Here is a 27132-nt window from a genome sequence, read left to right on the forward strand (position 1 = left end):
ACTGTTTACTCTTGATTTACACACTTAAAAAAAAAAAGAATGTATTTCTCAAGTCAATCACAAATGCTTTATTTAATTCAACTATGCCTTTTTATTTCACTCGAGGGGTTTAACAGATGAAAACTTGGCAGTTCTATTTCCAATAAACTGGACAAGCAAACAAAGAATCATTGTGTTAAGTGTTTCTCTTGTCGAGCCTCATTCCAAAATGCGGTTTATCCACTTTGAAAAAAAAATTATCTGAAATAAATCTGTATTCGTATGAATCTGCTCTTTCAAACTACTTTTGTTTTTGTAAACAGACGTCTAAAAACGACAAATAAGAACATGTCGCTGTAGGTGTGATTGTTTTTCAGCAAGTGGATATCTCATTTTGGAACTGAACTCTTCGTTTCTTCACTTATTCTCGAGAAAAACGTTACTCATGCCAAATCAGGTCACTGGATAAATGACATCCACACTTCTCTCTACTTCTACTCTGCTACAGGTTTACATCATTCAGGATTTCCACTGTGTGACGCTACATAGATAGCAGCTGTTGGTTTGCTCTCTTTAATAGTAGACTTGTTAGTGTGCGCTGAGAAGTTAGTATATCTCTTCTTTTTTTTTGTATCCTATTCACTACAACCTGAGATGGACGATGTAATCTATTCTTGATTAAAATTCTCTGAAGACCCAATTACACTCCTGATAAATAAATACATTATTATTCACAATAATGAGACATGTAGTAATTCACAGTACTCAGCGGAGAAAAAGCAGGAGGGGGGAGGAGGAGGAGCGGGAGGGGAGGAGGGGTATATGGTACAATTGTTGACTCATTCAGATACATATCTTTGTCAGCCGATAATACAAACACAGTGTGCCTCTATATTTACAAACCCAGTACATTCCTATCCCACCGTAGCAGGCACAGTCAAGTAGTAATGACATTTACAGGAAGATGGGCCGGAGCACGGAGAGGCTGTCAACCAATAAACTACAGTTCTTGCTTTGGTCGCTGGTTTGAAGTGAGCAGACCTCAGCTGGGGGGAAAAATGATGTCACATATTTCTGTGCTTGGCAAGCATTCAAAGCGCTTTACAAGGCAAGGCGGCGCCTGCTCATCAGGAGCAAAAACCAATAGGGCTCGTCAGTATATCAATATACTGATACTGTTGTATGAAACTACATATTTTAGATGTCTTAGATTTTACGAGTATCATCTGAGTAAAATCTGTCAGAGTGCACAGAAAATTCAGATGACAGAAAATCCTCATCTCTTAATCTTCAGATCAAAAATAATCTAAGATCAAACCTGAGATTGGTCTGTAAATAGTTACGTTTTCTAATAAATAATATATATAGGTATCAATCCATATCAATTTCAGGTTAGAAATAAAAACTTAAGGTTAGGACCCAGCCATTTTCCACTTCTCTGGTTTAAACTCTGCCTGTTTCTGTCTTAAAGCACACCCAGTTTCCAGAGTGAACCCCATCTAGTCCGACTATGGATATAGATCAAGATAATTTAATTGGTTGTACAGATACTAATAACAGTAAGTGGTGTCGTTTCCTGGTTTTAAAGGCTGCATTACAGTAAAGTGATGTAACTTCATTTGATTTAATTCTTAGCTTATATTGTGAACTTTGATTTTCTCCATATCGTTCAGCCCTAATAACAATTCACACTCATACACCGTAACAGGGAAGTATCTTGCCCAAGGACACTTTGACATGTAGACTGCAGAGGCCAGGGGTCAAACAACCGCTCTACCTCCTGAGCCACAGCCACCAGCCACTGTCAGTCAAATCTGATCAAACCACGCCCACACAAGACGTTGCGTATTTAGTCATAACCTGCAATGATCTATCATTTTTGGGTGATGGAAACCAGCTGAGTACCCAACACAACACCGTTGGGTTCAATCTGATTCGTAGAACTTCATCTACCATCATGCTCTGCAGTGTAGTATTTGGGTGCACCAACCTCTCCTTGCTCAAGGCCCTGCAAGCCAGAGAGAGCCCCTCCTGCGAGGACGACGCCCTTCTGGACACATTTCACAACAACACTAGCTGAGCAAGACAAAAGGAAATCAGCATTACAGTGACCGTGAGGGAAAGAAAAGGAGAGAAAGAGCTGGAAGGAGGAGGAACAGAAGGGGGCAGTTGTGATGGACGTGAAGTCAAAAGGGACATTTCGAGCAAAGGCTGGCGCTTTGGAAGAAGGGGCAAGCAGACACAGGTTGAACACGCTGCACACATCATAGCCCTGGCCTGTGTTTCCCATAGATACACACCGTCCGGCAGGGGACCGGTTCACTGCTACCAGTTAGCGTAACAAAGGCATCAGCTTGTACCAGTTTACAGTCAGCTTTCACTGTAAATGGCTGATGAAAGTACAAAACAGATGTCTGGATTTAGATCACAGGTGGTCTTAATATGTATTCTTTCTGAGTGTGGGCTTACTTGTATATATTTTGCTTGTCCCTGCCTTCCTGTATGTATCTATGGCCATCATAGTGCAAACATCATGTGTGTCATGCTAAAGAAACAAACATGATCCGAGCACTACACTGGTTTAGCGAAACTGAGCGGTCTAAAATATCAGGCACATTTTTTAACTTCTCCTTATCGCGACCGTTCAAGTTTTGCTACGATAAATCTGGCAGCACCAAAATTAGCCTCCGTGGTCAAGCTCTTGGTCGCCAAGGAAACCAGCGGCCTTTTTTTTTTTTCTTAATGGAAGGCATATTTTATATATCAAGAGAAATTACTACAGATAGAAAAAGAGATATGTCCGTGGAAAGGCGCCATGGTATAATACGATGAAATAAAAGAGTCTGTCCTTTCGCCCTTTTCCTCCCAAAAAACAGGAACATAACCAGCACTAAAGGTAGAAGAAAGCGATGAAATGTTAGCTGCAAACACCCGCACAGGGCTGCAGGACTCTCACGTTGTAGTCGTCTGAGGAGGAGAGGCAGTGGGAAGCGCTTTTTGAACAAGATAAGGACATCAGAGAGAGCTTAGCTGGCATGCTGAAGGCATTTTTTTGGAGCAGAAGGGTTGTTTCCTGGTAAATGTATTTTGATTTTGTTGGGGGGACCTTTTGGGGGCTGTGGTGACTTGAAGCCCTCGTGGGCTGTCAGAAGCTCTCGGGCTCCTCCAGGAGGCAGGGCTGGGTGGACAGAGGCACGAGGGACGGGGACAGGCTTCGGAGGCCCACCCCGGAGCGGAAGTTGAGGTCCGGGGCGGGGAGTAAGGGCTTAAGGATGCTGACGAGGCAGAAGGCAGAGCCGCTGTTGGGGATGAAGTTGACCTTGTTGCGGTCGGGACACAAGAAAGGAGGGATCTCCTGCAGAGGTTTGGGCCTGAAAACACACACACACAGGGACACACTTAGCTGTGTACTAATACTAATACAAGTGGTGACATCACCCTTATAGGATGAGGTGTATTGAAGATGTGTTTGTTTGCTGGTAACTACAAATTTATTCACAGTTGGTGCTCCATGTTGGATTGAGTCAAAATAAACTACAGTGTGTGTACATGAGCCAGACAGCTGTCACGGTTATTAGTTTAGGAAGCGCTTGATTTGATATTCAGCCGAGCTTTCTATGACTGTAGCACGCCTTTTAAACATCAATATCGCAGTTTGTCATGTTCATTTAATTGTGTGGAGCCAAAGTTGTGATTGAGATTAATATTCATTTAATTGTAAAGCCCTCGTAGATACATACGTTTTGTTTTTTTACATAAGTCGAGTTTTTTTTTCTTACATGGTCTCCTCGGACACTTTGACCTTCTCACAGCCCTCTGGAGGTTCTCTCTTGAACATGTAGCTGTTGTTGGGTCGAGGAGAAGCAGCGTATTTAGGCAGCGGGGAGCAGGGGCCCAGCTCTGAGGACAGGCAATGTGGAGAGATTGGAGGTCAAAGGTTGGGCTCAGCTACAGGTCATGCTAAAAGAGACTTTGGCACAGCAGGTGTGCAATATTTGGTGTGTGTGTGTGTGTGTGTGTGTGTGTGTTAGTCACCTTTGTCCTCATAGGGGCTGCCTCCACCCGTGTCATTGAGGACGGTGAGGTAGGAGGGCGAGATGGAGTCGGGACGGCTACTGCAATTGCTGTGGTTACCACTCAGGCCGCCCCCTGAGGGAGTCTGTGTGTCGATGCTGCGGGTGCTGCTGCTGCGCTGTGGGGGGACGGGTGGGGGTGCACGGTGCCCATCTGGGACATCCTGTGGCTGTCATACAAACACAAATGAGGTCAGGTCACAATAACAATGTAGCACCAGGGGCTTAAACCCTGTACAGTGGTGGTGCGTGAATCCTTAAAAAACCTGAATTAATTACTTCAGTGAAGAACAAAATGTTTTCAGGGAAGGACGAAACATTTGAAAGCACATTTTCTAAACACCCTAACCCCAGTCTGTTTGTCAGTGGAACTCACAACGATAGTCTCGTCCTTTTCAGGGGTGTCTCGGATGATGATGCGTTCGATCTCCTGGTTGAGGCCCTCCACGCTGTTTCGGAAACGAGGGGCCGATGACTTGGATATAGGGATGGGTATCAGAATAGTCTTGGGCATAGGTGACTGCAAAACACACAAGACCCAAACACACACACATGGCTGCAGTTAATACAGACTCTGCACCTGTTCACAGATGTTGTCTGCACTTTGACTTTCATTTAGCTGCAGTAAGCAGGAACACTGCAGCCACAGACAGGAAAATTACAAATATACGCTTGATATTTCTCAGCCCACACAAGAAAAATTACAGCCGCATTTGTAATACCAACATGAGCATCCATAAATCATAAATATTGAAATAAGCCTCAGAAACAGGAGACTTGGAATCATTAACTCAACAGTGCATTCATTATTACAGGGAACAATGCACTATGAAAAATAACAGCTCCATCACTTGATTTTCCTCCTCCCACACAAAAACGCAGTTTCTATAGAACCACAGGCAGCTTAATGCCTGCACATTTCAACCACATAAGCAAGGTCAAAGATCACAGAGTTGCATGAAATTAACGTGGAAAAGTGCGATGAAACAATCATACGACATTTCTCTTCGCTTATGGTGCTGTAGTAAGTGGTGTAGGTCTTCTGTGCGGGCTTGTGAAGCTCAGACACTTGCTGCAGGTGTCCATGTTTTCACGAGCAGATGCACTGGGACACATTTAGATTGGAAGTCAGGGATACTGACTCGGAATTATCGACCATTGACTTGCAATGGATTGCAGCATTAACACATGGACTGATGATGTCATGTCTCCGAATCTCTTGATAGTTTTGCTTTATTGTCTTGCAACAAAAATAATCAAAACATTGATCCCCCAAAAAAGTTATACTAGTCTTCATCTTTATGTTACTCTGTAAGTGTGGTCCTGCTAGCTGGTGGCTCTTTGTATCAGTTAACAAGCCTGTCAGTGGTTTATTGAGAAAGGCTGCATGTGGACACAGCCAGTCCTCCTTTCTCTGTCTCATGAGGAGGCCCAGAAAGCAGGACAGCTGCGCTCCAGCAGACTCCACAGGGAGCGCATGACTGGCTGTGCCACTGTCACTGACACAGCAACATGACAGGAGTGGGCGTTAGGAGCATGTGTGAGTGTCTGCAGTAACAGAGAAACCCAATTCAACTGAGTTTTCATAGACCAGAGGCTGTTAAAAACTCCACGTCACAAATCAAATTAACAGGAACGTAAGTAAAAGTGGGACGTCCTCAAAACTCTCCAGATCAGGGAGCCAACCTAGTTCCTCTCAGAGACAGAGCACACTCACACACACACTCACACACACACACACACACACACACACACACACACACACACACACACACACACACACACACACACACTCCCCTCAAGCAAACTGTCTCTATTGATCACCTGCGACTGGATGATGGTGTGACTGCCATTGAACGGGGACTTGCGCTCTTTATCCCTCCGATGGCGGCTGCTGCGTTTGCTGCGCTGAAGCTGCTGACGCAGTTTGGCAATCTGGGGAGTTTCACACATACACACACACACACACACACACACACACACAGACACTTTAGACATATAGATGTATACAGGCATGTCTTGTTAATGGTGGTGTGTTCATTGAAAACTGCTGCATAGAAACACTCAGAAAAAGCTTTTATTTACAACACAACAGAGCATTTTCTGTCCAGCTGGTTGTTTATTTGGACTGTAAAATCAGGAAAGAAACTGACCTCCTTGAGCTGATCGGTGCTCCCACAGGAGGCCGAGCGTTTGTGAGAGCCCCTCCTCCTCTCATCTGCCCAGGCCCTGGGGGTCTGATACACACAGACACACAGAGAGCAGTTAGAGCTAAATATCAAACATCTGAAGCACAAAACAGCTTAATTTTAAGAAACGTGGGAGGAAAAAAGTAACAAGAAAACCAGGCCTGGATTCATTAATCCATAAATAATGCAAATAATCCATAGTTTTGGTTTGGAGTCCTGCATAGGAGGGGCTTACTTAATCATATGAGGCCAGTCATAACATCCTAAAACCCAGTTTCTAATGTTTTTCTGTCATTTCTGCTCACAAGGTCACTGCAAAATCTTTATCGTTTGTTTTAGTCTAATTTTATATGATCTCTTTTGGCTGTCTACGTGTCCCTGTACATGTCTTTTCTTGTTCTGTAATCATTTTATTGCACAACAAAAAAAGATTACTGCAAAAACGGCCTTTTTACTGAGTCAACTTTGCTTTTAACTTCATCAAAAATGTATGTTGTGAAATGCAGAATTCTCTAAAGGCTGTCGTAGAAGGCTAGAGAATAAGAAAAACAAATGTGAAGTCCTATAAAGTAATACATATATAATAAATAGAAACGCCAGGAAAAAAGATTGAAGAAACAACCTTAGAAGGAAACTGCTCATTACTGCTGAGGCCATAAACTGTGACAACTGGCTACAAGGAGACGTTGCTTCATACGGGGTCACAAGTCAAACATGTTAGGAAAGACTACTCTAAGGAGACTAGAACAAGGACGAGAAATGCAATAATAATCAAGTTAATAATGTCGACAAACAAGCACTGTCAGCAGCACCAAAGGACCCACATTACAGCTAAGCATGTTGTTAAAAGTACAGTATAGCAACATGGCCTGTGTGCCAAGAAATGTTCTCTTTAGTAATGTAAAAACAGAACAGAAACAACAGCTGAAGCGATTTTGAAACGTCTGTGTGTCCAGTCTGGTTTGTGGACTGACATGACCCTCCGTTAAAGAAATATCTTACAGCTTCTGTTTGACCTGAGTCTGGTTCAAAGTCAGTCTGTGAGTGATAGTCGGAGGAAACACAGCATGATAATGATGATGCAACCATCTGCAATCTTCGTATTGATTGCCTGCTTCATGAACACACGTATGTCTTGCAGGCATTCAGTACGGCTCGTTTGAAGAAGGAACACACAGACGCAAAGACCACACAAACCTTTTTGGTTTTGCTTCAGGTTGCCATAGTCAGTCAGTCTGTCTGTCCACTACTTGGTCCAGACAGAAATATCTAAACTATCAGATGAATGTGATGAAATTTTGTACATGACATTCCCACCAGCCTCTGCTCTACTTTTAGTGTTAATAAGCAAATGTTAGCATGCTAACGCACTAAACTAAGATGAACATGGTAACCAGCATGTTAGCATGCTAAAGTTAGCATGGCGTTTAAAGCACCCCTGTGCCTGAATACAGCCCTGCAGAACCGTCAGTGTGGCTGTCGACCAGAGGTGGCCAAACTTTTTTTGATTGTGGGCCAAATACAGTCAAATACAAGGAGTCACAGGCCATACAATAGTAAATAGATAATTTTCAACCGGTTACACTGCAAGAAAATCAGTTCTTTTTAGACCAGAAATTTTGACATTACAGTAGTTTACTAGTGCACCCACAATTACAAAAATTATTTCTCTGCTCTCCCTCTTTTCAGGTCTGCCCCCATGTTTACTGAAGTAAATGTTTGCATTGACTAGTAATCAATCAGTAGGTGAAGGAGCAAAATCTGGCACTCAAATTCAAACGTGCAATGGCAGGGCTTGCTAGCTGTCGTTATTCACGATGACAGCGACATTGTGTTTAAACTAGGCTGTGCAATGTTCATACTGTGCAATTTATTTGAAATATGCTCAGGTCATATCCTGGTTTACTTTAAAAAATTTGCCGTGGGCCATTTAAACACAGGCATCAGGCCACAGTTTGGCTACTGACTATTTATTTGCTTACAGTTTCTATGTATCATATAGCCTATGTTTCTAATTTTGGGTTAATTCTCCAAAAACACTTTGTTATAGATGCCACCCACACAAGTCCTCGCACCTTTATTTCTGGAGGCTTAGCTTCTGGCTAATTGTGATATTAGCATTGTCTAAATGTGTATAAGACACAATTCAAAGAGGCAAAGCAGACAGTTGTCTAATCTTCCCAAACATCTGAGAGGCAGAGGTCCTTTTTTAAACAGATAGAGGGGTCTAATTAATGACACTCTTTTTCTTCTTTAGTTAAAATGACCAAATCCTACAGAACATATTTAAAAGGCACTCATTTTCAATCTCTGTTATTGTTTTGTTATGTCATATCCTATTTTTAACAGTTTTAGTATTTTTAGTTTGAGGTAATCAATAAGCCCTAGTGGATTTTTCTTTTCTCTGCACATGCACTTTCATTTAAATGTTATTTGTTTGATTTCAACCTGTGCATATAAACACAACTCAAACTCATGCACCACTCACACAAACATAAACTCCCTACAACACTCACCTGAGTCGCTTTGTCCCTCATGTAGGGAGATTGTTGGTGCTGGCTGTCGTCCTGAGGCCAGGGACCTGTCAGGTGAGAGCCAGCGAGCGCGCCCTGTGAGGGCCACAGCTGGACGCGATGGCGGGTAACCAAGAGGAGAATGGGGAGCAGAGCGCTCAAAGGGAGAGTAGGGGGACGGCGGAGGACGTGGAGGAGAACCACAGGAAGATGTGGGAGGTTAAGGCCACAGATGCAGTCTGAGGAGGAAAGACAGAGAGGAGCCAGGATGAGTTAGGTCTGCCTGTAAACAACTTATTTGTCAACACATGGTAAACACATCAACAAATCAACAGACACACAGCTGGCCTGCAGGATAAGCTTGTGGCTGTCTTACCCTGTCTGTCTAGGTTTGTGTGTGTGTGGGTGCATTTGTGTCTATGAGTGTGTGTTGCCAGATTGATGTTAATCCGTCCCGTGCTGGGCAGAGCGGATATGCCCCCCTCTAGTCTCACACAGCCCCCTTGTTAATGGCATTAACACAGCTTAAAGCAGGGCAGTGGGGGTGGAGAGGAGGCACTGAGGGCAGGTGCTGACTTCTGGCCGACTGACCCTGATTCAGAGATGCAGCAACATGTTTTGCATGGGTGCACAGGTCCACCGACGCCCATGGGCCCTTCTACGGTATCAGCTAGCATCAGCAAATTCTAATTTCTAATTTCAGATTCCAGTTTTGCATTAGAAAACAAACACAACAAACCTTAAATATACAAACATTTAGTGCCATTTTAAGATTTGTAAGCATATTTTGATGATTTTGGAATATCGTTAATTGCAATTATTTTGGCCACATTACATGAAATTTTCACATGATCACATGCCTAGAAAATGTCGTTACAATTGATTCAAGTAAGAGAATATACAGTGTATATACTTCTATGATAGTTTCCATAATTATCCCTATAATATCTCCACGTACAACATAATTCACAATATTTTAGAATAGGCTAATATGCTAAATTGTCTTAACAATCAAGTGGATGCTTGTTGCATTGAACTGCACTAGAAAGTTAACTGTGATGTAAAACAACCAATTTTAATAATAATATCGCCGCAAGTAGGTCCAAGCCCTTTCTTGGCCAACAGAAGGAAGCAGCAGTGAGTGGGTGTTGGGCTGAGCAAGGCTGAGCAAAGTCAATTCAGCTGGTTTAATTCTGGCTAAAGAAGAAGTGAGACCAATCACACCGTCATTACAATGTATACAGCATTTCAATAATGGCACACTCAAGTCTCGCCATCTCACCCCCACTTTACAAATTAGTAATGAATTCATCATGGCTGCCTTTTATGATCCAGAGGTTTTTTGTAAAGCACACTGAGCTGAATATGTGTCCCATATTTGAAATCAATTGGATTTATTGTGTGTGGCGCGTGGCCTTTTAAAATCACGTTTTTGGGCGTTAATTACAGCGCCACCATGTGGCCACTTGGGCTCATATTTCTCGGGAAACATTTACACACCATTTTCAGTTGTTGGACCACATTTCATGTTTCTGCCTCTTGCTTCAATCCACAGTTATAACCGCTGCAGAGGAAAACAACAACGAGTACTAATACTACTAATAATACAACTACTACTAATAATATAATAGTAAATCGGCACACACTCAGTAGGATTCTGCCCTTGTGTGGGGTTAAACCCTGATTAATATTAAATGATGCAACAATGCAGCATTAATAAACCAGTCCATCTACACACAAACAACAGAATCAATTTTACTGGAAGCAAAGCACCTTGCAGGATTGAAGATGCATTTATTTTCTTTTGTTGGCTGTTCCCAAACTGAACTGCAAACCTCCCCGGTCCTGATAACAACACACTGTACCTGCAGCATGTATCTGTGCACACAAACACACAGCATTGACTGTCGGTGCTGGTCCAGGAGCTAAATTTGGCAGGGGCCTTGACCAGCACACATTGCTGTTGCTAGGGAACGGGGCCGACTGATCTTCATTAAAACAGTGTGTGTGTGTGTGTGTGTGTGTGTGTGTGTGTGTGTGTGTGTTTGTGAGTAAACAGGGGTTTGGGTATCAGCAGTCTGCTAGCAAAATGCTCAGCCTTCTTTATTTTGACTGCTGCTTTTCCTGTCTGCAAACACAAATCAGAAACCCACTACAATGTACTGTAGGCTGACAGCACTGGTAGTAGCAGGAGCACTGGTAGTACCAGACGTTATTTGGTTGTATCATGGGTTTGTGGGTGATATAATTTCAAGCCTTTTTTGCAGGAGTTACACTGAGGTCACTGCAAAACAGATAAGCTCATAACACAAGACAGACTTCATTAATTAGCCAAGAGCAAAAGTGGGACGGCCAGCTTGCACAGACATCTATAAGCCCAAAGTGATGCCTTCAAATAGGTTATAACGTCCAACCAACAGTCACCTACTATTATACTAATTACAATATATCATAGTAAACTGGGAAAACCACCGAATATTCACTTTTCTTATTACTTTAGCTCAAAATATAATAAAATTGTTGTTAAATTCTGGGTTGCTTGACAATTAATTGTTACAAATCCAGCTTTTGCACTTAATTGCCATATCTGTGCATTTTGAATGAAATGGAATAGAAACTAATGGGACAAGAAGACAACCACACAAAATAAAATATGTACATTTATCTTGCAATATCCTGGCTGTTAATAATCATAAACTAGGGCTAAAACGGAGATAATGCTTAAAATACACAATTTTCAGCCTATTATAATTCCTGACTAGGCATTAATTTTAAGAATAAAACACAATAAGACATAACAGATGCTCCCTGGACATCATATCTCCATGCACACGGATGTACAGTATAATATAGGCCAATTTTGTTTACTGGTAGAGAAGCATGCAACACCTCCCCAAACATATCATCACCATCATCAACACACACTGCATGCTAGTCTACACCTAACCACCATATGACAGAGGAGCATCATCCAGGCTCATGTTGCTGAGATGAAATGTGTGACGGTAAACACACTCACCTGCAGAAATGTGATCATGCAGAGGGGCATGGAGCTCCTCAGCACCTCAGCCCCTGTTGATATTTGCCGCTACTCGAAGATGCTAAAGAGGCGGTGGAAACAGACAGGGCGACGGGACGACGGTGCAGGCTGCAAGTGAGGAAAGCCCTCTTGGATATAAACAGGCAGACATAGAAAAGACACTAAAGCGTCTTCGAGGGGATAGTAGTGATACAGTAGGTGTCAAAATGGGCGTTGCTGTGTTCGCACCCTGCCTCCTCGTCGTCGTGGATGGATGTTTTTCTCTCCCGGTTGATGCGGCACGACGGCTGAAGCAGCAACCAAAACGCTTTGTGGTCGAAGAAAAGATGAGTATAAAAAGAGGAGGGTGCGTTGTGCGCCTGGTGGAGTTCGTGAAGTGTCGGAAAACGACGGAAAAAATAACAGAGGGACAGAAAATACAGAAGGGATAGAAAGAAGAAGGCGGTGATGCTGGACTAGCCTCGGTTGACACGACGGGAGAGGGACCAGTGTGAAGCTCGGCGGAATAAACACCTACACTTCCGGTTGGTACTTTCAAAGTAAAATTTCTCAGCTCGTCTTTTATTTCCATAGAGGAATTTTCAACAGTGATCCCGACAGCAATGAACCAGTGTGCGATAATTTACTTAAAATGTGTTTGAGGGGAATACATGACTGAAGCAAAGTATCATCTGACATTATGAGCATGGTTAGATTACTGAACAGGCCTGCTGGGCATAGGCCCAGGGGCCCAACGTGTCAAGGGCCCCTGGTTTTCATATGCAAAATGCCACTCAAATGAACATCTACACAAAGTTACCTCAAAGAGACACATAACAACTACAAAAGACACAAAATAACCTGAGAAAAACACAAAATTATGTGAAAGAGACACAAATGAACTACAAATGAGGCAAAACAAACACAAAGACACACAAAATAACTACAAAGAGACACACAAAAAACAGGAAAGACACAAAATGATGTCAAAGAGACATAAAATAACCACAAAAAACACAATCCCCCAGAAAAGACACAAAATTATGTCAAAGAGACACAAAATAAGTACAAAGAGACAAAAAAACAGGAGACACAAAATGATGTCAAAGAGACACAAAATAACTACAGAGATATAAAAAAAAGGAAAGACACAAAATGATGTCAAAGAGACATAAAATAACCACAAAAAGACACCAAAAGATCCTTCTATGTTATCTGATCGTAGAGCCCTAGCATGAAGTCGGACCATGTGGTAAAATCTAGTCATAAGACATCGGTTGTTGCAATTTGGCATTTTATGGGGGTGAGTAACAGGGGCCCCCTTGCAGATTGATTTGGCCATGACTGTAGACTAAGGTACTGTTTGCTGTTTCTTAAATCTTGCCCCTGACACATACACACCCATTTTATAATGTATAATAACTAAAACTTGTACTGAAACTATTAAAAACTAAATCAAAAAAAAAAAAAAAAATTAACAATAAAAATTAAACTGAAACAAGCAAACTCATGCTATCAACTGAAACGGAACTGAATTGAAACCAAAATTAAAAAAAAATAGGATATTGACAAGTTTCATGTTATTTTGAATGCAGGTCGGCGAGTTTCCGGTGCCGCCGTGACGTCCAGGCTGCCTCTCGCTGACTTGACGCTGCCGAAGCAGAGCTGTGACGTAGCGTACCAACGCTGCGCTGCTCGTGCTGATGCTGCAGTTGCTAGGGCGCGTGGAGCAGACGGCGGAGAGGAGAAGTGAGGTAAACAAGTGGAGGAGAGGAAATGTCTCCCTCCTGTGTCGACTGCAGCAACTGATGGTGAGTCTCTGAGAACTGTTTTGTGTGACAGGGTTACTAAAATGTATATTTAAGCTGTTTCTGACTTATTTTAACCATTAACCGAGGAATAGGACTGTACGTCACACAGCTGTGGTCCTCTACTGCTGTCCTTTTCTGATGTATGCAAAAAATAATATGGCTACCAAAATAGTACGGTCAGTGTTGCCTTTTACTGATAATACAATTTTAACTCCTACTTTACATAGCCACCTACTTTTTAAAGTATGAAAAGGTGTTTTTATTAAAATGCAAACATGAGAACAACAGAAATAGGATAACACACAACTATCACTGAGAGTTTTTAAAGGAATAGTTAAGCATTTTGGCACTATTCCCCCATCGTTAAAATCAAAATTGTCATTTTTACAATTAGGTTTATGTACATTTATAAACTAAGGGGATTTTCAGTGTTAATACGGAGTTGGAAAAACAGGTTGCTTGCTGTAGTTTCATGTTTAGCATAAAAGGTATGCAAGTCCAAAGTCATTTAATTAAAACAGTCCCAGTTTTAAACCTCTACAGGCCTTTTTCATGTCACAGTAGGAGGAACACAGGTGTAAATAATGAAATTAATGATGGCCGAGTTTCACTGAGCTACATTGCTTTGAGGATCTCAGTATTGTGTGTGCCGGCTCACTGTCACTCTCATTGGAGTGCTTGAATACAACAGAGCCATTGTTAGTGTAATTAATGACACCTGTGCTTATCCTACTATGAGTCAGAATGTCTGCGGTAAGAAAGGCCTATTAAAGCAATTATCTTTCTTACTTCTTTGTAAAACTACTACTGATATTTTTCCTGTTACAGTACTTTCAGAATAAACTGCCTGAAACCCAAATGAGACATGCCCTTGACAGATGTAACCAACAATTATTTCATACATTTATTGAGTTTTTTTCTTCCATATTGACTTGAAAATGTTTACAGAAACTGTACCGAGCAGATGCATAGCAATGGAATCAAAGGCCATGTCCATTGAATGCAAAACAGAATTCCATAAAAACGATGCAAATATCAATGCAATACACTTACATATGTTTTCTCATACAAATTACAGATTACAAAAACATAAATGAGATCTTTTAATATGCCCTGAAGCAGCGCTGAAAATACAGAATGGGTACAATGACATTTCAGCACGCCTGTACAGCGCTAGGCCCCAACAATTTTAATGCTTGCTGACGTAAAGAAACACAACACGTGCGCACACACACACACTGAAATCAGTCATTCGAACATCAAGGGATGAGACAACAAGAAGCAGAAATAATATCCAGCGTGCTTCAGAGGGGTTTGGTTTCTTTTCTACTAGTATCTGATTTCCAACAGAGTTCAAAGAGCAGAATCTGGGCTTTCGAGTGTTTCAGGTCTTTCAGTCACATACAGACAGCTAAACACAGAGTCCACAGTGAGGTCAGGTGATAGTGGTACAGTGATTGAGTCGGCCACTGTAACAGATCCCTCCGTAGATTTGATTCTGGTGATTGTAGTGTTCAAAGACCCCAGAGTGTGAGCCATTCCTGGTGTAATTGTGCAAGCAGAGGAGTTCCATGAAAACTCACTTTTCCAGTCAGCTGGGATTGATTGTTAGTGTTTGTGTCCCCCTAAAAATAGTTCAGAGAAGAAGGAACAAGAGGAGGATTGTCATCCATTTTCTCCTCTTGAGTCAGGGGGTGATAGAGTATGGTGGATTGTTTACAAAACGATTGTGACAATTCTTAAGTGCAACAGAGATTAACATATCAAAAATAACGACGGGATAAAACAATGACCAAAATAATGGAGGCGATAAAACATCGAAAGCATCTAAAAGCTACATCCTATTGCACAATTAAAAATTATGATACAAAAAAATGGATACAGTCGAAAAAGATAAAATTGGTATTGCATACAAATCAAGGAAATAAAAATTATAGTAGTTTGTTCCGTCTTTTAAGACCGTCAATTCTTTTACAGAGCCTTCTCTCGAATGTTGCTTGATACAGCAGAGTACGAGAAAGAACGCTCAAAGAGTTGATTGTTTTTCATCGCCTTTTTAAGTTTAGAGACCACCTCTTGTTGTGGTCGCAACAGACAGGACTTCTAAACACTGATTTTAGTCGGTTCAAAGTGCACATAGAAAGAAAGAAATCCATTTAAAAGATTGCTATGCTCATGAGGGTGAAACATGTAAAAAAAAAAAACAACAAAGGGAGATTAATAAAACGCAGAAACAGAAGCAGATGAAAATGCTGCATAGCTGGATTCCATTTAAAGCAATGCCATCATTAGAAAGACACACAGGAGTGAGACAGGCCTAATTACTGTACACGATCAGACTCGACTGTTTGTTCACAAGACACTCCATAGCTTCCTCTTGCTGATTTAAAGCAGAGAGCTCAACAGACAGAAACCAAACGCACTCTGCTTATTTTTTTTTCCAGTCTTGTCAGAGGGTCTGAGTTCACACTTGCGTGTCACTGGGCTCACTCGCCAAGCTCCCTCCCCGCAGGTAGATGGCCGAACTGGATTTAGGCCGGTTCTGACTGTGACCTTGACCACGGGAGGAGCCGTTGTTGTTGACCTCCGGCCCCCTGGTGTCTGAGGAGATAACCCATGTGGTGGGTCGCCACTTCTTCAGGGAATAAGGCGTTTTGACGCGCTTCTTGATCTTATCTCCTGTCCCCAAGGCTCCATCTGTCTGTACCAAACCCTCCCCTGGAAAACAGAGAGAACACTGATAAGTGTTTTGTTCCACGTTTTTTTATACCAGTGTACATGAAACATATTCAATACCAGTCTTCTGTAGGGCATGTAAGACTACAAGTCCTTGAAAAGGTCACTTTAGTATTACCATTTATTAAAACAGCACTCCAGCAATTCAGTTTTACACCCGGGCTACACTGCTCACATGAGCAGCATGGCTCAGTTGCTGCTCAGCTGCCGAACATCTAGAGATTCGTAATCTTGCACATTTTTTCCATGTGACACACATAGTTTTTGGCAAAATCAGACAATGAAAATGGTCTTTTGATATACTGACATCACACCACCTTTCACTACAGGTTCAATGTCTTTATCTGTCACAGACATGAAAAAAAAGTTAAAATATTGTGAAATATTTGCAGGACTGTGTTATTCAAAATGCAGTGGCTTGCAAAGCTCCATAACTTAGTGGAGTACTGGCTTTTAACTGTAAAAATACAGAAGTCATACCAGCCACTATCAAAGAAGCGTTCAGTGAGGAGAGATTGGGCTGGCAGGCAGCTCTGCAACAGTGCTGCAGCAGCAAGCCTGTCAGTGTGAAAACTGCACCCATGTGAGCCACAGCAGTTCAGAAAGGTAGTCATCATACGCTGCTCATGCAAAGCAGTATGGCCTGGGTGTTACACTTCAATTAAGTTGGGAAACATCAGTTTGAAAATATTGTCAAAACTGAAGTAGCAGAGACCAAGATATCCTGACTTTTATTCCCTAGTCAATCTCCAAAGTCACTGAATTCGACATTTCCTGTAATGCAATCGATAGTTTCATCAGACCCTTCCTGCCTGGTAATGTCTATTTTATTCCAACTGCATGCCCCAGTAAGAAACTTTCTGTCACAAGTCTCCAAGCCTAAACTGAGACAGGCCCAATGATACCTCTATGACATCAGGGTTTATTTTCACAGGCTGAGTAGTACTCCACATAACAAGCAGACTGATCTTGATGTCTAAAATTGGCGTAGTGTCTCTTTAAGGCTACATAACTCGTCATAGTTGATCTATTACACAATAGAGCAATAGAGTGCTTAAATTATTAGTCAGGTTAGTTTGTTAACAAAAAACTTATGAATCACCCAAATAATTTTAAGGAATTTATCAAATAAAAAATGTCAAACATTTGTAGTTTCTCCAGTGCAAAGATTTGCATCTTATATCATTTTAAACAAAAGGATAACTCTGTATTTTTGTTGTTACTGTCAACAAATCCCATGTGCACATTCAAACCATCAGTGAATGCATCCACCACATTTATGTGTATTAAAGCCTGATATATCTAATTCTTATTAGCTCCACTGTTACCCACAAACTATAAAACACATCAATGAGCCATACTGTTGCACTGGACATGAAAATGACTCTTGTGTGAGGTGTTGGTGTATGAAATCACCTAATGAGGCCAGGTCCTGTGTTGTGAAGGACAGGTCCAAGGAGTTTGGTCTCTCAGGCCTGCGGGCTCGAGGCTGCCTGAGCAGGGCCTCCCCTCTCATGGTGACCGGAGCTTCGCCCTGGGGGGCAGCCATGCCAGACCCCGAACCCGAGCTTTCTCCTGGGGGCCCCGTGGTTTCCCTGCTTCCTCCCTCCCCACTCCCCTCCTCCTCTCCTCCATCACTCTCTCCTCCACTCTCCCCGTCCCCCTGGCCATGGCCGGTGTTGCTGTTGTTGTTGTTCGTGTTGGGTCGGGCTGAGCGGAGAGCTGCGACGCTCGAGGACGTTTCTCTTGGATCGGGCTGCTCTTGCTCGCGGCTCAGAAGTGGCTCATGTTCATCGGGGCTGGCTGTGATGACGCCGAGGCTCAGACGGCTGTCGTCTGACCTCAGGGCTCCAGACCCATTCTGAGTTATGCTGGATCCTCCGAAACCTGTCGCTCCGCCTGCAGCCATAGACGAGATCCCAGCACTGGCGTGACCATTGACAGCGCCATTAACGCTACCATTAACATGCGTGTCTCGTAGAGCAGGTGTGTTGTTTGTGCCTGTGCCCCGATGGGGCTCTACAGCTGTGTTTGTGCCTGTTACTGCACCAATGTTCATCTTTGTTCCCTCCACCTGTCGCAAGTTGGACTTCCCCGAGCGTCCAAACTTGAACCTGAGTGAAGACGACGACTCCTTCTTGGTGGGCTTGGTGCGCAGAGGCAGACTGGATGGCCTCTTGGGCAGGTTCTGCTGCTTGGGCAGGGGGAAGATGGTGGTGGGCATGGAGCCAGTGGGGTCTGATGTGCCTGCAGCCTCACTGGCCATCTTGATGAGGGGGTAAAGGAGGCTGGAGCTGCCGGGGCTCAGTGGATCTGGAGAGCAGAACTGCTTCTGCGAGTGCTCCATGAGGTTCTCGTCTGAGCTCTCCTTCAGGTTCTTGTCTACTTCTTTCGGGTCAAGCTTGGTGGTTTCCAGGTCTTCCTGGGTCAGATGGAGGCATACGGGGACTGTGGCAGTCCCTGCAGGTCCCTCAGAGTCAGAGATAATAGTGGTGGTTGTAGTGGAGGCTGAGGGGCTGCCTCTCAGGCCCATACTGGTGCTGCTGCCCTCTGGGCTTGGCAGGCGGGCGTTGGCTTGCTGCTGGCGCTCCTGGTTGATTGAATTCCGGTTTCTCTCTCCGGTCCCAGGCCCAGCTCGACCACTTACAGAGCCAGTGGTCTCAGCCTGTGTATTCTTGGCAACGCCCTCGTGCTCTTCAATGTAAGTGGAGGGGTGGTCAGTGTACGGGCCAGACTTTGGCGTCATACGATTTCTGGCAGAAAACACAGACAGTGCAGAAAATGTTAAAGTCAACATTTGAAACAAGTACCGCCATGACAGAGGTAGGTCTGTGTTCACGCCTACCTCTCATTGTGCAGTGTGGTGGACATGGGGTTGAGTGTCGGGCTGACGGACTTGGAGCGGTCCCATATGAGGAGCAGTTCTGCCAGTCGTTCCTCAGCACACTGTGCTGTGAGTCGGGCCTCTGCATCCTGGTCCCAACAGTCCTCCATTGTCTCTTTCAAAGAGCGAACCGCCTGGAGGAGACACAGTTTTCATATTTAAAATTTGAGCAATATAAACATTGATTGCTATAGAAACATTTCCTGGATTTTTCCACCCATATTTTACACTAAAGGAAGTGTAAGAAGGGATCTCTTCACAGCAAGTACAGACAGGACTAACAATTACAGTGACCAATAACTGTTTTATGTCTACATGTGCATGACAGTATTGTTGTAAGACAGATGAGGGAAAGAAAGATGCAACAAAAGGTCCCTGGGGGGACTCGATGTTTCTGTTAATTGGTCAAGCTCTTAACCCCTGAGCCACCGGCATGCCCACACTACCAGAGCATTTTCAAGCCTATCTGAACACACAGCTCACATGCCCATACAGTTTGTAGACTGGAAGAGTTATTGGTCGCTGTGATTGTTTCCCTCTCCATAGCGGTTGCAAAGAGTTCCCTTTATAGGGCAATTTCAATTTAAGTGTTTGGGGACAAACTCTCAGCCCTTATCCTGTGTTAAAATGCATTCCTAAGTCTTGAGAAGTGTGTGATAGTCAAATCAAGTGGGCATCTTCATAAGTTAGTCATTTTTGTGCCATTTTCCTCCTTGTGTCACTCCACTCCTCTGCAGTTCAGTAAGTAAACACAGTTGAGGGCACACATGGGAAATTTTAAACTGAAAAGACCTACTTTGGAGGATACCCACTTTATTTGTCTAACTCAGACTGATAAAGCCTCATATTCGCTTCAGCTGAACGCTGCAAGTCGTTTGTACACAAAACAAAGACTGTGGGTTTTGTCTTTGCAGCCAGTATGGACAGGAGTAATTATTATAGCCAACAAAAACAGTTTCAATACACAGAACAGAATTATTTGTCCTTAAAGCTCAACAGAAACTGTGTCTTAGTGCCCTATTTAAACCATCTTTGTGCATGTTCTAAAGGGTGTGGCATAAGTCCAACTTCACTTTTGTCGGTTAAACGGCGCAAAATCTGGATGCAGAGTGAGGTGCAAGGGGTAAAGGGGTTGTACTTAGTCCCTCAAATAATGATGAGTGTGTTTTAGGTGTAACATGAATTCAACCAATCAGAGTGTCATCTCCTGGCACGCTATTTACATGGTAAATTTTGCTCTCAATGCCTTAATGTGCATAGTGTCTCTCTTAATGGGGAGACTGGTGCAGAGAAGCAGCAGACAGAAGCTCTGCAGCTTTGCTCTGTTCACACTTTAAAGAATGCAATTAATATTTTCCTCATTAATGATTTATTATTTCACCCACCCGCAACCCATTCACGCGTCCCTGAGAGTGTGAGCACGTTGTGAACCCTCCTATGTAGGTGCATCTTACTATATGAATAATACACCCTTAAAATGGCATGAAAATACTCAGTCATGACTTAAGACCATGGTTTTGTTGGTACCTCAAAATAGCAATCTGCCAACAACATAATACTATTTTCCAGCTTCATGAGATTCTGGTTGGACTATGGTTGCACATACAGAAGACTCCATAAATCTCCAGAGGGGATTAAGTGTACTAGATACTATAATGCCTATGTGCAATAATTATTAAATTGTCCATTTTATTTTCCATGCCCTGCAAGGACAAAAATGACCATATCTTTCCCAAAGATGTGGTGTCCCAGTGGCCTAGAGATTGAGATACATGCTATGTAACCACTGTTTGCCCAATTTGAATCTGGCCAGTGACGTTTATAACATATTGTGCCTCTCTTTTGCCCCCAATGTTTCCTGTACTATATGTACCAAAGACAATCATCTCAAGATAAAGTTGTAATGACACGTTTCACACTTTGCTGACGGTGTATTATAATTTGTCTGGCACTGCTGTCTCACACACACATATGAACATACCAAACTGTTCTCTTTCCAGGCCTCGGGGAATTTGGGCCGTTGCTTCTCCCTGGATACCAGGACCTGCATGTCCTCAAACGTCGGGTGGTTCCCTGCTTCCGCCTGGAAGGCCATCTGGTACTCTGGCACAGACTCTCCTAGAGGTAGGGCAGGAAGAGGAAGGATGTGTTTTAGATATTTTTCATGAAGCAGAAATATTAATTAAACTCATGAATGTGCTATCTGCGTTCTATGTCTGCTTCCCACTATGATGAATGTGTATTTAATGGCTTTTTGCTCTTTGTTGCATGGGAGGGGCTCGTTCTTTTGTTGTTTGTTATAATAATGGGAGTACAATTTAAACAGTACTACAACCATTTGCATCTTTGTGTCTAAAGACAGCCTTCACACAGTGCCTCTGTCTGTCTGTCTGTCTGTCTGTCTTACCAGGGAAAAGGTCAGTGCATCTCATGAAGGTCTCCCAGTAGATCAGGCCCAGGGCGTACATATCCACCTGCTTCAGTGCTGACTCACAGTCCCTCAGGTTCACCGCACCCTCCAGAACCTCTGGAGCCATATAGCGGATTGTCCCCACCTGGCAGACAAAGCAGGAATAAAAGAAGAAGAAAAAAAGATGTGTGCGGGATTTAGGAGAGGTGAGTCATGAGAAAAGGTATGTGATGAAAGACAAAGAGACAGGAAGAAAGCAAAGAAAAAGATAAGGAATAATGTCAGATTTTATACTGTATTCTCCTGATTATCTCATATTGCACTGACCTCATATATAGATTCTAAAAGCTCCTGACTACTCACCTCACTTATGGCTGCATTTTCCTCCTCCCCGTGACGCGCCGGCCTGTTTCCTGTCAGCTTCATGGACAGGCCAAAATCGATGATGACACACGTGCCGTCAGCCTTGACAAGAACATTCCGGCTGTTCAAGTCCCTGTGGGACACCGCCGGCTTGTACAAGTCTTGATGGATGAAAGGAGAGAGGGACAAAAAAATGACAAAGAGAGAATCAGGAGAAGACACAAGACAAAAGGATTGGGGCTGATTTATCTTTCAGTGAAAATGTAAGCCTGTACAACACTCCCAAAATGTTTGCTTCAAAGATACAATATTCTCCGGCTGTGTTTGTGGTATTTGCAAATGAATGTTAACATCCAGAAAATCCTTTCATATAGCTTTCTTTTACCCTCATTACTCATTGTTCACCAAAGCAAGCTCCACTGTCAACAGACAGCTAAACCCTCTAATCTAATCTACAACAATGGGATTAAGACCATAACACAGAGTAGCCTCTGCCTGCAGTGTGTTACTGTCCAGCAGAGGGTGCAGTGAGGCAGAGGGCGGCTGGAAGTTGTGGCAGCCACCACAGTTATCTGCTGCCTTCTATTGATGTGCAGGAGGAGTGGGGGAGGATGACGACTGTACCAAAGCCTGAGAGATTCTGCTGTTAGCAGCTACACACAAACACCAGCCCTCTCTTTCTCTCCTGTCACTTCTCCGCTCTGACGATCACTTTGGACTTGCAGGGTGAGAGAACGAAAGGAGATAGACACCCCCGCTTGTATTTGTCACATGCTTGCACAAACAGAATAACTTCTATTCTTTTACTTCACACACTACTTCAAGTGCACTTTCTTCGCCCCTCGCCTCTAAGACTGTTTGATGTGTATCTGCACTGATGAAGAGAGAGGAGTAGGGCTAAGTGCAACCGCTGAGGCTGAGGTTTGGTGACAGGGAAAAAAGAGTCAAGGCTTAGTTCAGTTGTCACTTCTGCCTCCCAAGACTGATTTCATTGAGCCACGGGGATACTCACATGTCATCTGAATCCCTATCTTTCATCCGCCTTCCTTCCCCCTAGTTTGTCCCTCTCTCCATTTTTTACACTCTCTTAGGCTAGCTCGAGGCCAGTCTATAAATACCCTTGGCTGGGCGTGCACGCAGTGTGTATGTGTGTGTTTGTCAAAATGCAGGGATGCAAAGCGCTCCAAGCCAAACAGACCCACGTGGAGCTGCAGTGTGCATGTCGTAAGACGGCTCAAGCGCCAGGCAGTGAGACAGTCTACAGACTAAAGCCTTTCTAAACAAGCTAAACTAACAGGGAAACACACACAAAGGCTTTCCCTTTTTCCACCACAATTCTTTGTATGTGTTTCAGTAACAGATGGAAGGAACAGCCTTGGAACTTCAGTCTGAATAAACTGTGAGCAGTTATGTAATTAAATTAGTGTGTTTGTGTGTGTGTGTGTGTCCTCCAGCTCACCTCCTTTGAAGAGCTCAGTGTGCAGGTACGCCAGGCCGCGGGTGACGGAGTGAGCGAGCCGGCAGCTGCTGACCCAATCGTTGGTCTGGACGCCCAGGTAGCGGCTCAGAGAGCCCTGAGGAGTGCATGGGCACAGAGGACAGGGAAGGATAGAGGGTGCAGAGAGTGAGGGGGAAAAAACGAGGATAAAAACAGACAGAAATAGAGATGGATGAGGAAGGTAAACAAGGGAGATTAGACGGACGAACACGGGAGAGACGGAGAGAGAATACAGAGAAAATCAACCACCAGCATCAAAGATCTAACTGATATAAAGACACACAGATGTGCAGGAATAACAAAATCTAAAAAAAAAAAATAAAAAAAAAGGAAGAAGAAGAAGGGAAGAAAATGGCTGACTTGGTGTTTTTCACTTCAGTCAACAAACAGCAAGTAATGTCTGTGTGTGTGTGTGTGTGTGTGTGTGTGTGTGCACCCATCTGCGTAGGGACAGGTGGGCCAGTGGCCTCCCAATTTTGTGCGTGCGCCACCCATTTGAAAAATTGATGAGTTAATAAAATGTGTGAATAAAATAAATATCAGCTCAGAGGGTAACTGTAGGGGACACAATCAGCAGCTGGCAACAACAGGTCTGAAAAAACTGACGGTGATCAAGCTAGCTAACTTGTGTAAAGGCTAAACAGTCCAGTAACTCCCTGAGGCAAAACAGGGCTCAGAGTTTCAGTTTTTCAAGAGATGTGTCACAAGAAAAATTAGTAATCTCAAGATGCCTAAGTCTTAGAGGTGAGCCCAATCTCCAAACCGACAACATTAACAATTATAATGACGACATAGCCTCATCCAAAAAAGACGACAATCCTACAAACCTGTTTGCATGGCAAAAAAACTGATATTCCACTAATATTCCTGTTGACATGCAGCCGTGTATATTCCGATTAATGCACCCTAACATGGTTTATCATGTCAAAAAATGGAAAAGAAGAACGGTTGGAGACGCTTTAGCTATTTTGCATCTTAATAGGATGTTTTCAAAGTTTTTCATCAGTGGCGGACTTGTTAGACTGTGCAAACACACCTTCCCTCTATATAATATATGCAAGTCTTTCATAATGTTTAAAAGTAGATGTCTTTCTCCTTCTGACCAGAAATGTGAGCTTTTCTTTTTGACATGCATCTCTACCCAGCCATGCAAACAGCTGGCTGGCCAGTTGATGTACAGCATATCCATGGCAACCATAAGCTGACGATAAACACGCAAGAGGCCGTGTGTTGCAAACTGCTGTATACATTTACACCGAATGCTCCTAAAACCCAACCTCTGCCCGCATATCCCAAGTCTTAATCGGAAAATGGTGCATTCGCCAAAAAGCCTACTTCAGAATATCCAAACGGAATATAACGTTTACATGACCCATATCAAAATCAGAATACTGTCATATTTGGAATACAGTGAAATATTAGTGTGCATATAAACATAGTAAGTGATCCTACATGACAGAAAGGGCCTATCCCAAGCCCCTCACAGCACTCTGAGCCCACATCACCTGCTTCCCAAGCCCCTAGTGGCTCTGAGGCATATCCACCCCAGGTGATTGATCGCCCAATAAGTGACCTCTCTGCTGTAAATGAGCCCGTCTGTCAGCCTATGCTTAAGTCATTCCTGACACAATCAGTGATTGAGATTAGATTGATAAGGCAATGGTTGTTTCTTATATTTAGTGTGCAGTAGGTGAACAGCCTTTGGCTGGCTGTCACTTGTTGAATAATAAACTGTGCATTAGTCAACATTGCTGCCTAGGGCTCAGTATCTGCAATTCTGGTTTTACGGTTTTAAATGTATTATGCATATGTCTGTTTTCTGACTTGGTACAACATGAAAATTTTTTAGTAATATTTTGTGAGAATTTGACAGTCTTCTGCATTTGCACTCAAACCAGGCTCAACTGGTATGAATAATGAGCATATAAAGAAAACCTGTTGGGTTACTTTATATATGATTTAAAAACAGAGGACCTGCGTCTTCCAGGCTTATTTCAGTCTTATGGATTTAGAAGAGTACTCCACCAAGTTAACACTGCACTTGTGTAACACTGTCAGACTCACAATGGACAATAAATAAAGGATCAAAATCAATGCTGCAGAACCAGAGATATGTTTTTCTCCCTCTCCAAACATTCTTATTCCCGGCCAAACTTCTTTTTGTAATTGTTGTACCATTCAATTATGGCTGACTCAACTATCACAATATTTCTGGCCATGCTACTGTGTTCAACCCCATCTGACACATATTCAATTAATTTTTACAATAAAATTGCATAGCATCACCATCAATAAAGAGGGTAAAGACATCTTCTGAAAAGATTATATTCACATTTATAATTTAGAACATAAAAAAAAGCCTTGTGCTTTGACCTCCCTGTGGAGGGGGCAGAGTTTCACAATGAAGTTGACTTACAAAATATTTTATCACCACTCAATAAAAGCCTTGCAGTTTCCTCAAGTTATTAGATTTTTGCAGAGGGAAAGCAACATGCAATTCTGGTTTGTGTAAAGATGATAATGTCTTCTCAAAGACTCCATGAAAATGTTAACCAGAAATTATGCTGGATGTTATTAAACTGCTTCCTTAATTATCTCCATCAGCCTTGATAATCCATTATTGGTCTAGCCCTGATACACAAACACACACGTGCTCTATTCTCTCAAAATCAATCACGAGGCAATTCGCACATCCGCTACTAAATAAAATTACATTACATCTGTTCATTTTAAATAAATTATATTATCATTTACTTGAATGCATTATGTGTCTCGGTCTCCTGTCCTGGCTTGCACCACGTTTCTATGACAACATGTACTGGCGTAATGGTTACGATGCAAAAAAGGCTTCTTTCACCGGCTGGGTGGGGGTTCACTCACTTGTAATTATGATGCTGAAGGCTTTGACAGCAAACAGATTCAGTTTTAAGGTACATCTGCATTAATATAGAGTTCCCAGAGGCAGCCTGCAGCAGTCAGGTGTCCAAGTTTTCTTTTGCTACGCCAGCTGCATGTTCATTATTTGTCTGCAGCAGAAGCTGAGGTGGATTAAATGTTTTTTTTTAATTTATAATGACTACCCTGTCCATCTCTCAAAATCCACATTGAAGTTCTTTAGGCCTGCAAACTCAAGTGGGGGAAAAAGGGGGAAAGGTGATAGTGCATAGTGTGTAGTGATAGACCAGGGCAATCTCCTTCACAACCCCTGACAATCCACCCTTCTTTATGAGCAGACACACACTAAATAATTCACATTAACTCCAAATGCAGTGCTGAAAAGATCAGACAGTTTCTGGATTAGTACACTAACAACATTAATGGAGATTAATTTCATGTCAATCAATCGGTTTCTCAAATGTGAAGATTTGCTGCAACTATAGCAACTTAAATATCTTTGGTTTTTGGACCACTGGTCTCTTTGGACTCTGGAAGACCAAGGAAGGCATTTTCCACTATTATCTGACATTTTCTAGACCAGTGGTTGTCAACCAGGGGTCTGGGGTCGACCAGAGGTCCTTGAGGGAGTTCCTGGGGGTCCCCAGAAAAATGGGGAATATGTTACTTTCACCATTTAAAACACCATAGGAGTGAGTGCAATGTTTTTTGCTGGCCTTAATTAATTTAATTTTTAATTTTATTTACTTTATTAATCCCCCT

At 42.8% G+C, this 27132-nt stretch overlaps 2 protein-coding genes across 3 annotated transcripts in view; both read right to left on the bottom strand.

Annotated features, from left to right (window-relative positions):
* Window positions 1-44: 44 nt before the first annotated feature.
* fam117ba (family with sequence similarity 117 member Ba) lies at window positions 45-12451 on the bottom strand. The gene is made up of 8 exons (XM_050063286.1): window positions 11774-12451; window positions 8758-8993; window positions 6206-6289; window positions 5877-5987; window positions 4429-4572; window positions 4015-4222; window positions 3759-3879; window positions 45-3350 (listed from the first exon to the last, which is right to left on the bottom strand). The coding sequence occupies exons 2-8, from the start codon at window positions 8776-8778 to the stop codon at window positions 3125-3127; spliced, it is 915 nt and encodes a 304-aa protein (XP_049919243.1). The 5' UTR covers window positions 8779-8993; window positions 11774-12451; the 3' UTR covers window positions 45-3124.
* Window positions 12452-14465: 2014 nt separating this feature from the next.
* The window catches only part of LOC126401729 (bone morphogenetic protein receptor type-2-like), a 35575-nt gene continuing 22908 nt past the window's right edge, over window positions 14466-27132 (bottom strand). For both annotated transcript variants that reach the window (XM_050063194.1, XM_050063193.1), the window contains exons 7-13: window positions 23437-23551; window positions 21978-22138; window positions 21612-21759; window positions 21186-21322; window positions 19166-19338; window positions 17737-19073; window positions 14466-16302 (exon numbers count right to left, since the gene is read on the bottom strand). In XM_050063194.1, the coding sequence (XP_049919151.1) occupies window positions 16049-16302; window positions 17737-19073; window positions 19166-19338; window positions 21186-21322; window positions 21612-21759; window positions 21978-22138; window positions 23437-23551 (2325 nt within the window). In that variant the 3' untranslated portion in view covers window positions 14466-16048. The remainder of the gene's footprint in view (window positions 16303-17736; window positions 19074-19165; window positions 19339-21185; window positions 21323-21611; window positions 21760-21977; window positions 22139-23436; window positions 23552-27132) is intronic.

The sequence above is a fragment of the Epinephelus moara genome, chromosome 15 (genome assembly GCF_006386435.1).
Source record: "Epinephelus moara isolate mb chromosome 15, YSFRI_EMoa_1.0, whole genome shotgun sequence".
NCBI classification, from domain to species: Eukaryota; Metazoa; Chordata; class Actinopteri; order Perciformes; family Serranidae; genus Epinephelus; species Epinephelus moara.